At 51.6% G+C, this 14729-nt stretch overlaps 1 protein-coding gene across 1 annotated transcript; it reads right to left on the bottom strand.

The window, feature by feature from the left end:
• Positions 1–8326: 8326 nt before the first annotated feature.
• Positions 8327–14724, bottom strand: LOC102437069 (carnitine O-palmitoyltransferase 1, brain isoform; the record flags this gene model as incomplete). The annotated part of the gene is made up of 9 exons (XM_006107475.2): positions 8327–8640; positions 8837–8929; positions 9058–9171; positions 9636–9788; positions 10609–10743; positions 11498–11662; positions 12345–12461; positions 13891–13996; positions 14657–14724. Coding segments are annotated over 9 exons (1098 nt in total), but the record flags the coding sequence as incomplete, so codon positions are not given.
• Positions 14725–14729: the final 5 nt, after the last annotated feature.

Genomic DNA, 14729 nt, shown 5'->3' with positions numbered 1-14729 from the left:
AAAATATATTTTATTGATTTTTTACAGAGAGGAAGGGAGAGGGATAGAGAGTTGGAAACATCGATGAGAGAGAAACATCGATCAGCTGCCTCCTGCACACTCCCCACTGGGGATGTGCCCGCAACCAAAGTACATGCCCCTGACCGGAATCGAACCTGGGACCCTTGAGTCCGCAGGCTGATGCTCTATCCACTGAGCCAAACCGGTCAGGGCTAAAAAATATACTTTTAAAAGCTCCATGAATTATCATGAAATAGACATGTTCCTGTAACCACCACCAAGATTTAAAAATTCAGTTTCTAGCACCCCCTGAATTCTTTCTCATGTCCCCTCACAATCACTACCCTTTTCTTCTTCTTCAAAGGTAATCCCTGTTCTAACACATTGCAATAAGGTAAGAAGAGAAAGAATATAAGGACAGAGAAAAAGAATTCTGAGATGTCATAATTATACATAGAATCATAAAGAACCCAATGGAATAAATTATTAAACATCAGTGAGTTTAGCAAGAAAGCTGAATAAAAGCTGAACAAATCTGCCCTAATAGGTTTGGCTGGTGGATAGAGCGTCGGCCTGCGGACTGAGGGGTCCCAGGTTCGATTCCGGTCAAGGGCATGTACCTTGGTTGCGGTCACATCCCTAGTGGGAGGTGTGCAGGAGGCAGCAGATTGATGTTTCTCTCTCATTGATGTTTCTAACTCTCTATCCCTCTCCCTTCCCCTCTGTAAAAAATCAATAAAATATATTTTAAAAAATAATTTAAAAAAGCTAACAAATCTAGCAAAAGACATGCCATCCCCTCTACAGAAAAGTTACAAACATAACTGAGAGAAGTTAAAGACCTTAATAAATTGTGGGGGTTAAACCATATTCATGGTCTAGCAGATATTATAAAGATGCTACTTTTAAAAATAATGAAAACATATTTAAATTTAACATTATTTTAAGCCCCAATTGATTTATAGATTCACAGCTAGCAGATACGAGATTTATTAATGTGGCTTCATTTGTACCCACAGGGTGACGGGAACTGGGGTGGGAGGGTCTAAATCCTCTCAGAGGATGAATAATCATCATTTTACAGAGGCATTTGGACCATATGTTTATATGCCCAAAAGTTCATGGGTTGAAGCCCTAATCCCCAGTGTGATGGTATTTGGAGATGGGGTCATTAGGAGGTAATTAGGTTTAGGTGAGGTCATGAGGGTGGGGCCCCATGATGGGATTAGTGCCCTTATACGGTGAGGCACACTCTTTCTCTCCCCACCCTGTGAGGGTACAACAAGAAGGCAGCCATCTGCAAACCAGGAAGCAGGCTCCTATTAGACACCAAACCTGCCAGCACTTTGATCTTGGCCTTTGTTGTTTCAGCTGCCTGGTCTGTGATATTTTGTAATAGCCCAAAGTGACTAAGACACAGAGAATGAAAAAGGTCCAGAGAGGATAAATCATTTACACAAGGCCCTGACCGGTTTGGCTCAGTCGGCCTGCAGATTGAAGGGTCCTGGGTTCGATTCCGATCAAGGGCACATATCTCTGTTGCAGGCTCCTCCCCGGCCCGAGCCCTGGCCAGGGCTTGTGGAGGAGGCAACCAATCGATGTGTTTCTCTCACACCGATATTTCTCTCTGTCTTTCCCTCTCTCTTCCACTCTCTCTAAATAGCAATGGACAAATATCCTTGGGCGAGGATAAATAAATAAAGTAGTATCGCCCTAACTGGTCTGGCTCAGTGGATAGAGCGTCGGCCTGTGGACTGAAAGGTCCCAGGTTCGATTCCGGTCAAGGGCATGTACCTTGGTTGTGGGCACATCCCCAGTAGGAGGTGTGCAAGAAGCAGCCAATTGATGTTTCTAACTCTCTATCCCTCTCCCTTCCTCTGTAAAGAAATCAATAAAGTATATTTTAAAAAAATAAAGTAGTATCTTTAAAAAAAATCATTTACATAAGGGTACATAGTTAATGGGTAAAGAACCAGGATTGCAACAGATTCACCTCCTCCCAACCCCCTTTTACATTCCTCTAAGAGCCAATGTGTTCCAGGGATAACGGGAGTCCCATTTTCCACCTGAAAAGATATCATCTCATTAAAGCGCAAACAGATGAACACCATAATCCCCGAATCCCATCCTGAGGATCTGTTCTGTGAAGTCGCTCGGCACCAAGAACAACACTAGCCGTCAAGACCCAATCAACAAATAGCTGCCCTGGCCTGTTTGGCTCAGTGGATAGAGCATCGGCCCTCGGACTGAAGGACCCCGGGTTCAATTCCAGTCAAAGGCTGGATCCCCTTGTTTGCAGGCTTGATCCCCAGACCCGGGCCAGGGCCTGTGTGGGAGGCAACCAATAGATGTGTCTCCCACATCAGTGTTTCTCTCACTGTGTCTCTCCTCCTTCCTTCCACTCTCTCTAAAAATCAATGGAAAAATATCCTCAGGTGAAGGTTAACCAAAGAAAAAAAAAGTTGGGAATGTCATTAAAATAAAGGAATTACAGTGGGGCCTTGATTTACGAGTTTAATTCGTTCTGAGACCGAGCTCGTTAAGGAGCTCAAATTACTCTATCAACTCAATTAAAAAAAATCGGCCGAGAGACAGCTGGTATCTCAAAAAACTCGTTAGTCGGGACACTCGTAAGTCAAGGCCCCACTGTATAAGATTGTGGAGGTATTGCCCTGGCCGGTTTGGCTCAGTGGATAGAGTGTCGGTCTGTGGACTTCGGGGGGGGGGTCCTGGGTTCGATTCCAGCCAAGGGCACATGCCCGGTTTGTGGGCTCGATCCCCAGTGGGGGGCGTGCAGGAGGCAGCCAATCAATGATTCCCTCTCATCATTGATGTTTCTATCCCTCTCTTCCTCTCTGAAATCAATAAAAATATATTTAAAAATTTTTTAAAGCAACTACATGTTAAAAAAAAGATTGTGGAGATATTAAATTTATAAAAACAACAACAACAACAAAAAACACCCACAAATAACTACTTTGAATGCTTAAAATAGACTTTGATGTAAGGGATTGGCTGCACAGGTGATGGAAGGCCCGAGGGCCGGAAGGAGATGTGAGGGGAGCCACAGATTAGCAGCAGCCGGAAGCCACGACCACCTTGGGATGGAGGACAAACAGAGGAGGTGGTGCCGTCGGAGTTAAGGGACCGAGTTCACCTGCTGGAAGCAGGAAGCACGGCAGGTCCGTCCAGGAAGAGCCGCGGCCGCCTCAGAGAAGCACCCTGAAGCAGAGGCCGCGGGGCACGCCTGCCGGTCCCCGAGCACCACCCCACCTCCTGCCCGGGTCGCAGAGGAAGCCACTGAACACCACTGTCCTTGCGGCCATCGTAGCGCCATCGTGGACCATTGCAGCAGCCACTGGGTCCCCCGTCACTCACTCCAGCTGGAACTGCATCCCTGCCGGCAGGGACGGTGATACAAACCACGGTGCCGCTGCACACGGTGGGTTACTAGCACCCCAATCCTTGTTGGCAAGGAGCGCACCACTGTGTGTGAACCCTGAAAACGAACTAAACCGCCCCCCAAACCCCACCCTTGAGAATCTGCCTCGAGTTGCCCACAGGGGCATCGGTCACGGTATCTTCAGGAGACAAAAAGCACACCAGTTATTTTAACAGATGGTGTCACCCAAAGAAACGTTACAGTAGTCACTCCCTGCTTATTCGCAGTTTCACTTTCCATGGTAAACCCCGGGGTAGAACATGTGTGATGGAAAATTCCAGAAATAAACAATTCCTCCGTTTTAAATTGGGCACGATTCCGAGCGGCATGATGAAATCCCATGCGGACCAGCTCCATCCCGCCCCGGGCCTGAATGATCCCTTTGTCCAGTGTCTCCACGCGTTAGTCATTTAGTAGCGACTTGGTTATCAGATCAACTGTATCCCAGCCAGTGCTCATTAACCCTCCTTTTATTTTATCAATGACCTCAAAGCCATGCACATTCATGACAGCGCAGGGCGGGGCAAACGTAGGTTTACAGTTGTGAGTATGTTTTCTATATGAACAACTGCAAACCTGTTTTTGCCCCACCCAGTATATTGTTAGACGTGTTCTATTATTAATTACTGTTAACCTCTTACTGTGCCTAATGTATAAATTAAACTTTATCATAGGAATGTATAGGGAAAAAACAGTATATATAGGGTTTGGTATACATTTTATATAGATATAGATATATACATATACATACATAAATATGCATATACATATATATGTATATACTGTATATATACACTGAGTGGCCAGATTATTATGACTGGCCAGATTGTTATGACCACCCCATCAGTACTTTGTTGGGCCACCTTTTGCCTTCAATACTGCGGCGACTCTTCTTGGCATTGACTCCACGAGATGTTGAAAGGTGAAGTGAGGAATCTGACACCATGCCTGATGAATAGCACTGTCCAGTTCTGTGAGATTTGATGGTTGTGGAACCAGCTGCCTGATGGCTCTTTTAACTTCGCCCCACAAATGCTCCATTGGATTGAGATCTGGTGATGGTGGGGGCCACCTAAGCAAGGTAAAGCCTCCCTCATGTTCTTGAAACCACTCCTGCACAATACGAGCACCGTGGCATGGTGCATTGTCTTGTTGGAAGAAGCCATCTCCATTGGGATAAGCCATCAACATGATAGGATGAACCTGATCAGCAACGATACTTAGGTATGTTGTGCTATTCAGACGTTTTTAATGGTCTGGTCCTCTAGCAACTTCAGCGCGAAATTATAGCTCATTTGCCTACAAACGTCAGGTGGTCATAATTAATCTGGCCGCTCACTGTATATATAGGCTTTTATGCATCCACTGGGGGTCTTGGAACGTTTCCCCCCAGGACAACAATAAAGGGAACTACTGTACTTAGGTATAAAGGGTTGGTAACTAGGTAACCAAAAGGCAAAGGGATAACCTGATGGTATCACGGTGCGATTCACTACAGCAAGCAGCTACCGCCGTGGGCGAGCAAAGCAAAGGATCAAGTTTAGCATTATTGACACTAAACGCCTGGGTGAGGTTCCCACTGGAGATGAAACTCAGGCCGCCAGGGGGCGCTGCCCCGCCAGCGCAGGCGCGTCTGAGCGCGGAGGCCCGCCGGGCGCTGGGCCCCTCCCGGGAAGCTGCGGGCGAAATGGTGCTGCCGCTGCGGGGGGTGTGCAAGATTCGGAAAAGTTGCAAACTAGACTTACCAGCGGTTACCAGAAGGAACCGCCTCAGCCAGGGTGAAAAAAACTGCTGGGTGATGTGATGGGAACCGGAGAGTGACGGGAAATGAGCAGAGAGCCAACAGGAAGGAGCGCGTCCCCTTGACGTCCTCCGGGCGTCGGGTCTCGTTGGCGCCCCCTCCTGGCCAAGTGCAGCACAGCCGGTGGGCGAAGCGAAAGTGGTTTTCTGAGTCCCAACCTCAGATTCACCAAGCCCAGAGGAGGGGGATGGCCCTAACCGGATAGAGCGTCGGCCTGGGGACTGAAGGGTCCCAGGTTCGATTCCGGTCAAGGGCACGAACCTTGGTTGCGGGCACACCCCCAGTGGGAGGCATGCAGGAGGCAGCTGATCGATGTTTCTCTCACATTGATGTTTCTGACTCTCTATCCCTCTCCCTTCCTCTCTGTAAAAAATCAATAAAATATATTTAAAAAAGAAAAAGAGGGGGATGGATTTGAAACCAAGAGATAATAGCTTAATAACTGGCACACTTAACCGCAGAGCGTGCCAGGGGCCAGCGGCAAGGAGTCATCCAATACCTCTAAGGCCCAAATGTATTTTTAAGAGAACTTGACTGCATGAAAGACTGTTTTCCTGGATAGCTATTCTGAATGCCGTGCTGAGGTTAACTCCATCCAAATGACATCTTTAGTGCAAGTTGAATCAAGATCCCCATTAGATTATTTTTAGAAGATTTAACCCAATTATTCTAAAGGTCTTCTGAAGAAATAAGTAAATGAAAGAAGCCACTTTTTTTTTTCTTTCTATAGAGAATAAGCTAGGTCTAAAGCCTATGTTTTAAAATATAAGGTAACATGCCCAGCTGGTGTGGTTCAGTGACTGATTGTCAATCTATGAACCAGGAAGTCATGGTTCGATGCCCGGTTATGGCACATGCCCAGGTTGCAGGTTCGATCCCCAGTAGGGGAGTGCAGGGGACAGCTGATCAATGATTGTCTCTCATCATTGATGTTTCTATCTCTCTCCCCATCTTTTTCTCTGAAATCAATAAAAATATATTTAAAATAAATAAAATAAAATATAAGGTAACACTAATCAGTTTGGTCCTGAAAGATTAAAAAGATGATAAACATTAAAACTTCATATATAATATATTTGACAAATATGTCATCATAAAGCAACCAAGAATAGTGAAATTGTTCAAAATATTATTTTGGGGATTAAAAGTGTACAAATCAGTGGCATGAGTTACACTCACAATGTTGTGTAACCATCACTACTATCTTTTTCCAGAACTTTTCATCATCCCAAAGACAATTCTGTACCCATTAAACAAAACCTCACTCCCCATTTCTCCCAGCTCCTGGCAACCACCACGAATATCTTTTCATGTGCTTATTGTCATTTGCATATTTTCTCTGGAGAAATGTCTATTCAAGTTCTTGGCCCATTTTTGAATGGGGTTGTTTTGTTGTTGTTGTTGTTGCTGTTGAGTTGTAGTTCTGGATATTAACTCCTAGTCAGATAAATGCTTTGCAAATATTTCCCCCCATTACGTGGGTTGTCTTTTCACTGTTATATCCTTTGATGCACAGGTTTGGATTTTGATGTCGTCTAATTTATCTATTTTTTCTTGTGTTGCCTGTGCTTTGCTGTCATGTCCAACAAATCATTTCTAAATCCAGTGGCATGTAGCTGTTCTCCTGTTTTAAGAGTTTAAGGTTTTAGCCCTAGCCGGCTTGGCTCAGTGGATAGAGCATCGGCCTGCGGTCTGAAGGGTCCCAGGTTCGATTCCAGCCAAGGGCACATGCCTGGGTTGCGGGCTCCATCCCCAGTGTGGGGTGTGCAGGAGGCAGCCAATCAATGATTCTCTCTCATCATTGATGTTTCTATCTCTCCTTCTCCCTTCCTCTCTGAAATCAATAAAGAAATACATTAAAAAAAAAGAGTTTAAGGTTTTAGCTCTTCCATTTAGGTCTTTGACCCATTCTGAGGTGACTTTTCCATGTGGAGTGAGCTAAGAGTCCAGCTTGGTTCTTTTGCATGTGGGTACCCAGTTTTCCCAGCACCATTTATTGAAACGACTGCCCTTTCCCCATTGAGTGACCTTGAGTCCCTTTGTCAGAGTTCATCTGACCACATAATGAGGGTTTGTTTCTGGGCTCTCTATTCTATCCCATTGGTCCCTACGCTTGTCCTTAGGCCAGTACCACACTATTGTGCTTACAGTAACTTTATCATAAGTCTTGAAATTGTGAAGTGTGAGACCTCCAACTTTGTGCTTCCTTTCCACAATTGTTTTTGCTCTTCAACGTAGAGTGGATTTTTCTATTTTTGCAAAAAATGCCGTTGGGATTCTGATGGGGATTTTGTTGAATCTGTTAGAACGCTTAGGATGGTACTGACACTTAGCAATTTTACGTTTTCCAACCCAGGTTCACGGGATATTAACAATTTTTAATCACATAAGTGGCTCACACGACTGGCTTAAATATTCCTCCAAACACCACGTTAGTTCACTGTGTCAATAATATCACGTTAATTAGACTGGATGAATGAGAGTTGGCAAGTGCCTTGATAAGACATGTGCCCCCCTCCGCCCCCTTCCCCTCCAACTGTGGACAATTAGCGTTGGGGCAGCAGGAACTGGGCTGAGAGTTTGTGGGCTGTTTGACTGGGATTGGCCTTGGGTGGTGGGGTTGTGACTGGAGGTGGGAATGCAGTAAACTGGGCTGGTGCTAGGGCAGCGGTTCTCAACCTGTGGGTCGCGACCCCTTTGGGGGTCGAACGACCCTTTCACAGGGGTCGCCTAAGACCATCGGAAAACACATATATAATGACATATTGTTTTTGTGATTAATCGCTATGCTTTCATTATGTTCAATTTGTAACAATGAAAATACATCCTGCATTACAATTCATAACAGTAGCAAAATTACAGTTATGAAGTAGCAACGAAAATAATGTTATGGTTGGGGGTCACCACCACATGAGGAACTGCATTACAGGGTCGCGGCATTAGGAAGGTTGAGAACCGCTGTGCTAGGGGCTGTCACTGAAGTTGTGCTTGTAACTGGGAATTCATGGCTGGGCCTGGGGCTGGGCGGGGCCCGTCTCCTCCCTCCCCCACCCCCAGACCAAGAGCATAGCGAGACCACACAACCAGCTCACACATCTTTATTGGACCAGATGTGGGGTTTCCAAGCCCAAACAGGGTGCCTCCGTCCTGCACCAGCCCAGCCACGGAGCCCCGCCCACGATTCCCGGGGAGACCAGGTCCGGCCGGAAGAGATCACAGGTTGGTGGGCGGCAGGGGTGCCCCGGAGCCCCTAGTGGCCGGGGAGAGACCCACGCCGGTTCCCCGAGTCCTCCTCCCCCCGCCCCCGGCACCCTCGCTTCAGACGCTGCCCCTCCTGGAACAGGGAGGCCACGTCCAGCAGCGCGTCCTCAATGTGCTGCCCCAGCCGGTGCGAGTCCTGGAAGGAGGAATGGGTCCCGTCCAAGGGGAGCTGGGGGCGGGGCCCTGCAGGGGGGCTGGGGACCCAATCCTGGGCTGGGGGGCAGGTCGGGGCTGGGGGTCTGGACTCAGGTTCTGGAGAGGAGGGAGCTAGGGGTCCAGACTCCCGGGTCCTGAGGAAGGAAGGAGGTGGCGGGTAGTTCGGCGGGTCTCACCGTTTTTGTGCTTGATTTTTTGCTGGAAATGTGGAAGGTGACCGTGTCATCCCCCATGAAGATGTAAGAAACGCCGTAGCCGTGGTCATCCACCTGGAAAGGGACAGGGGGCGGGGAACAGAAGGGCCCAGGTGCCTCCCCACCAGGAGGCAGGAGGCAGGCGTGCAGGTTGCCAGCGCCGCCTCGGGGTTCGGGGCGCCGGGTCCGCCCGTCCCACTCACAGGCCCAAACCCTCCACCGGAGGACACGTAGTCGGGGTAGTTGTGGACGTCAAACAGGTGGGTTTGCTGCACGGGGATCTGGCTGGTGGCCAGCTGCCACTGCTCCGAGTGAACCTGAGGGAGGAGGACGGTCACAGACACCCCCCCCCCCAAAAAAAGAGAAAAACAAAGACTCGCAGGTCCGCGCCCCCTCGGCTCCGCTCCACGCCACACAGCCCTCGCCCTCTCTGACCTGCCCCCCTGGCTGCCCGGTTTCCCTAAATCTGCCCCCAGCTGCACCCGGCCCTTCTCCTTCCCCACCACCTCTCCGCTCTCCTCCTGGACCCGCCCCTTTCTCCCAGGCCACGCCCACCTCACGGGCCACGCCCCTTCTTCCAGGTGCCCGGCCATCCCTCTCCCTGGGACCAGCCCCTCCCATTTCTGAGACCACGCCCCTCTCCCCTTAGCCCCGCCCCCTTTCCCTTCCCTTTCGCCGGGTCTCCCCAGCTCTCTCCTCTGCTGTTACCTCCTTTTTCCAACACCCCCCTCCTTGCCCCCAAGTGCCTCCCTCGTCTCTAGCCCTTGCCCTGCACCCCAACCTGGTCCAGGAAGGGCGCCTGCAGGTGGAGGAGCTGGGACACGATGTGGAGTGCGAACAGGTGGCGGTCCACGCCCTGCCCGCTCATGGCCGCCTTCAGCAGAGCCTGGTGCTTGTCCACCGCCAGGCGGAACAGGGAGAGGCACTGGGAGTCCTGGGGTCCAGGGGAGGTCGCAGGTCATGGAAAAACAGGAAGTGGGCTTACTGCGGGGGTCGGTCACACCCCGGGCCTCACCCCAGCTTGCAACACCCCTGCAAGGCAGAGACAGCAGCCCTGTTTTACAGATGGAAACGGGCTCAATGGGGGAAAGTCACCTGCCCAGGGACACCGAGCAAAGCAGAAGCAGAGGGGTTCCCAGGCCTCCTGAAACTCCTCCCACTGAGCCACACAGGCAGGGGGAGAGGGAGCAGAGGTGCCTGGGGCGGGGGGGGGGGTGTCTGAGCAGAAAGGTTATAGAGGGAACAGGGGCAATGGTGCCAATGGAAGTCACAAGGTCACATAAGTTAAAAATCAAAGGTTAAATCATCAAAGGGCTGCATTGTGGCAAAAGGGCTCCCTCTTGGGTATTCCCCCCCCCGCCCCGGTCCTGTGAGACCCCCATTAAAGTCTTATCAGTCCAGCTGGTGTGGCTCAGTGGTTGAGTGTCAACCTATGAACCAAGAGGTCACGGTTCCATTCCTGGTCAGGGCACATGTCCGGGATGCAGGCTCAATCCCCAGTAGGGGGCGTGCCGGAGGCAGCTGATCAATGACTGCTCTCATCATTGATAATTATCTCTCTCATGTGTATATATATGCCTGTATCACACTATGCTGAACTATCTCCGTTTCCCCCATCAGGGAGCTCCTGGAGGTCCGAGTCCAGGCCTGTCCTCCCTGCCCCTCTCGCCCCCAGCAGGTGCTCCGTAAACATCTGCAAGGGCACGAGTGGGGAAGTGGAGGTGACCGAAGCCTCAGCTGAGGCTCACACCCACTGTCTTCTCTCTGTCCTCCATGGCTCGCACGAAGTGGCAGGCTTCCCGCGTGCAAGACCGCACCGTCTCCGTCCGGCCTTCCAGGAACAGGCGCGTCATGGCTGACTCATAAGTCAGGCAGAAGTGACCCCTGTCCTGGGGGACAAGGAGAAGAGGAACTGTCATCTGGGCTCAGGAAGTCTTCGCAGACGTGACCCACGTCTGGGTCTGGACCCGCAGCCTCCTCCCGCCCAGCGAGGTGTGGTTGGGGGAGAAGGATCCAGATGGCAGTTCCGCCCTCCGGTGAGACTCAGTTGGCTGGGCATCGCCCTGTGCACCAAAAGGCTGCTGGCTCGCCCTGGCTGGTGTGGCTCAGTGGATAGAGCGTCAGCCCTCGGACTGAAGGGTCCAGGGTTAGATTCTGGTCAAGGGCAGGTACCTCAGTTGCAGGCTCCATCCTGGACCTGGTCAGGGTGCGTGCGGGAGGCAACCAATCCATGTGTCTCTCTCTAAGCATCAATGTTTCTTTCTGTCTCTCCTTGTCCCTTCCACTCTCTCTAAAAAATCAATGGAAAAATATCCTCGGGTGAGGATTAACAACAACAAAAAGGTTGCTGGCTCAATCCCCAATCAGGGCACCTGCAGGGGTTGCAGGCTCCATCCCCTGTAGGGGGCATGCAGGAGGCTGCAGATCAAGGTTTCACTGTCACATCAATGTTTCTCTCTCTCTCTCTCCCTCTCCATTCTTCTCTCTCTAAAAATATTGAAGAGAAAAAACTACCTCTGGGGGGAAAAAGATAGTGGACCCACAATGGCCAAGAAGAGTCATGAAAGGGGCTGAGGTGGCAGGTCTTGGGGGACCAGGGAACCGAGTTCCTGAGAGGGGGTGGGGTCAGGGGACCTCACTGACCCGGAAGTGGGCCAGCTGCAAGGCCACCTGGATGAAGCTGTCTGAGGACAGGTGGCAGCGTTTGATGAAGCTCTTGCCGAAGTGGGAGAAGGGGAAGACGTGGCAGTCCGTGTCTCCGGACAAGGTCTTGGCTGCCCTCAGGGCGAGTGCGATGGACAGGTGGACCTGCCAGGGGAGGGGGGAGGGGAGGCCGGGTGAGAGATGGAGGTAAGATGAAGGTGGGGAATGAGGCTGGAAGTGGCGATGGGGATGCAGTTAGGGTTGGGTGGATCATGGAAGTTGGGACGAAGAAGGGAATGGAGTTGAAGGGCTAGGTTATAGGTGGAGGCAGGGATGCCACTGCAGGCGGGAATGGGGCTGTGGATGGACTGAAGTTACGGTTGGGGCTGGAGCTGGGATGGAGTTAGGGTTGGGGTTTCAGATGGGTTTGGTGTTGGAAACAGGATTGGATTTAGGATGGAGATGGTGTTGGGTGGAGATGAGTTTGGGTTGGGGATGGACTAGGCCAGTGATGGCGAACCTATGACATGCTTGTCAGAGGTGACACGCAAACTCATTTTTTTGGTTGATTTTTCTTTGTTAAATGGCATTTAAATATATAAAACAAATATCAAAAATATAAGTCTTTTACTATGGTTGCAAAGATCAAAAAATTTCTATATGTGACACGGCACCAGAATTAAGTTAGGGTTTTTCAAAATGCTGACACGCTGAGCTCAAAAGGTTCACCATCACTGGAGTAGGGGATGAGGTTGGTCTCGAGGTTGAGTTTGGGGATGAGAGTGAGTTTAGAGTCAAATCCAGGAATCTGGGGACTCGGAGGAGAGGCCCGGCGGCCCAGACTCACCTTGTCTGGAAGGTCCCAGTGTAGCCGCTGGGGCCGGGGCAGGGAGGGCTCAGGGTGGCCCTTGCAGTGGCCGTCCACCGAGTAGCCCAGCTGGAAGCACTCCGTGGCCAGAGTGAACTGTGTACAAAGGCAGGCGGTCAGGGTCCCTGCCTCCCTCTGGCCCGCAGCCATCTAACGGGGACCTCTTGGACCAGGCCTTTTTGAGCCTGGGGTCAGTCCCTGAGAAGGAGAAACCCCTCATGTTCACAAGCGGGGTCTCAGGTTCAAGTCCATCGAGAGTGGGAGCGATGCCAATACCCAACGGCTCTTCCTATGCCTGACCTTCTGACAGGTTCTCAGAGCACCAATGGCTGCCCAGCCCTCCCGAGGACCGCCCCTCAGCATCCATTCTGACTAAGCAGGGCCCACACCCTGCTTTTATTATTGTTAAATATTGCTAAATATTTTATTTTTAAAAAATATGTTTTTATTAATTTCAGAGAGGAAGGGAAAGGGAGATAGAAACATCAATGATGAGAAAGAATCATTGATCGGCTGCCTCCTGTACTCCCCCTACTGGGGATCGAGCCCACAACCCAGGCATGTGCCCTGACCGGAATCGAACCATGACCTCCTGGTTCATAGGTCGACGCTCAACCACTAGCCACGCCGGCCGGGCCTGCTAAATACAGTGGGGCCTTGACTTACGAGTTTTTTAAGATACCAGCTGTCTCTCGGCCGATTTTTTGCATTGAGATGACAGAGTAATTTGAGTTAACGAGCTTCTTAACGAGCTCGGTTTCGGAAGGAATTAAACTCGTAAGTCAAGGCCCCACTGTATTTTAAATCAACCCTGATCGAGCACCTGCTACCCTCCAGCGTGGCATTTCTCTCTATCTTACTCTATGCGACATCTCCTCGTTCAACGCAGACACACAGAGATATGTGGACGTGAACAGCCTGAGGGTCTGACGTGGAACTGAACTGTGTCTCATTTGCCCAAATATTCCCATTTTACAAACGAGAAACGGGCCCAGGAGAGGCTGCGCTGATCTGGGCTGCTCCCGAGGTCTGGAGGGGCCTCCCTCCCCCCCCCCTCACACCCTGCTCCCCACCCTGGGCCCCGTCCAGCCCTCATGCAGCACTGGAGACAGGGCTGATGGGCAGCAGGCATCCCCCACCCCCCTCTGATTTAAAATGAAATAAAATAGAGACTTGAGGTTCTCAGGACTGGATGGGACTTAAAGATAAAAGGATGGAGGGGAGTAACTTGCCCAGGGTCACTCAGCGATGATGATGATGATGTGATTCAAAGGCCCCTCATTCTGGCCTCAGAACATTCCGGATTCACAGTCCTGCTCTGCTCTCCTGGCTCTGTGACCGGGCAAATCAGCTCCCTTCTCTGAGTCCCAACTGCCCACCCAGGCCCCTGCCTTGCTGGGTGGCCCTCGCCGGTCTCTCCTTTCTCTCTCCAAACCTCCGCTTCTCCTCTGACCCTCAGTCCCGGGGGAGGAAGGTCTCTGGAAATGGGGGGGGTGGTCCCCAGGGGGGCGGGGGGCTGCCCTACCTCCCACATGTGCCCTGAGACGGGGCAGTCCGCCCACGAGTGCTCCACGCTGAGGCCCAGCTTGCCGTTGGAGAAGACGATGAGGGTGAAGGACTTGTCATACCAGCTGCGGGAGAGAGGTCAGAGAGGTCACCAAGGAGCGGGGCCCAGGAGGGAAGCCGGGGTGCCCTGAGGGCCCTGTGGGGATTTCTGGGTGGGGAGACTTTTCTGGAATCAGGGCTAGTGTGGGACCTTCAAGAGGGCGGGGCCTCCAGCTGGTGGCTCTGGATGGGCTCTGAGCCAGGTCCAAGGGGTGAGGAGCTGGGGATTTTGAGAGAAGGTACCTGGTAAGGTGCGAGGCTCAGGGGGCGCTGGGAGGTCAGGGCGCGTTCCCAGGGGCCTCAGAGACCAGGGTGACTGGTGGGCATCTAGGAAGTTGTCTGAGCGTCTCTAGGTCTTGGGGGGTCTTGGGACGCCAGCTTTCAGGTCTGGGGGTCCCGGGGTTCTGAGTCTGAGATCCCAGGCTTGGGGTCCGGGCTCGGGGGATCTCTGGGTCTGAGCGTCCAGGTCTGGGATCTGGGGTTCCAGGATCTGGGTCTAGGCTTCTCTGGGTCCCCAGGTCACAAGGCATTGAGTCTGGGGCCCTCAGATCAAGGGGGCCTTTGGGTCTGGAGGTGCCCCAGGACTGGGGGGTCTGGGTCTGTGGGTGTATGGCCCGGAGTATTAGGTCCAAACACGGGGTTCCGGTCGCAGGTCGGGGTGGGGTCCAGGACCCGAGCCGACTCACCGGTCGTGTCCCCGGCCAGCCAGCAGGGCGTGGGCGTAGGCGTCCAAGGAGGCCGCGGGGTCCTCCCTGGTGA

This window comes from Myotis lucifugus, unplaced genomic scaffold (assembly GCF_000147115.1).
Source record: "Myotis lucifugus unplaced genomic scaffold, Myoluc2.0 scaffold_1208, whole genome shotgun sequence".
Taxonomy (NCBI): Eukaryota; Metazoa; Chordata; class Mammalia; order Chiroptera; family Vespertilionidae; genus Myotis; species Myotis lucifugus.
The sequence above is the reverse complement of the archived record's forward strand: the minus strand, read 5'-3'. Positions and strand labels throughout refer to the sequence as shown.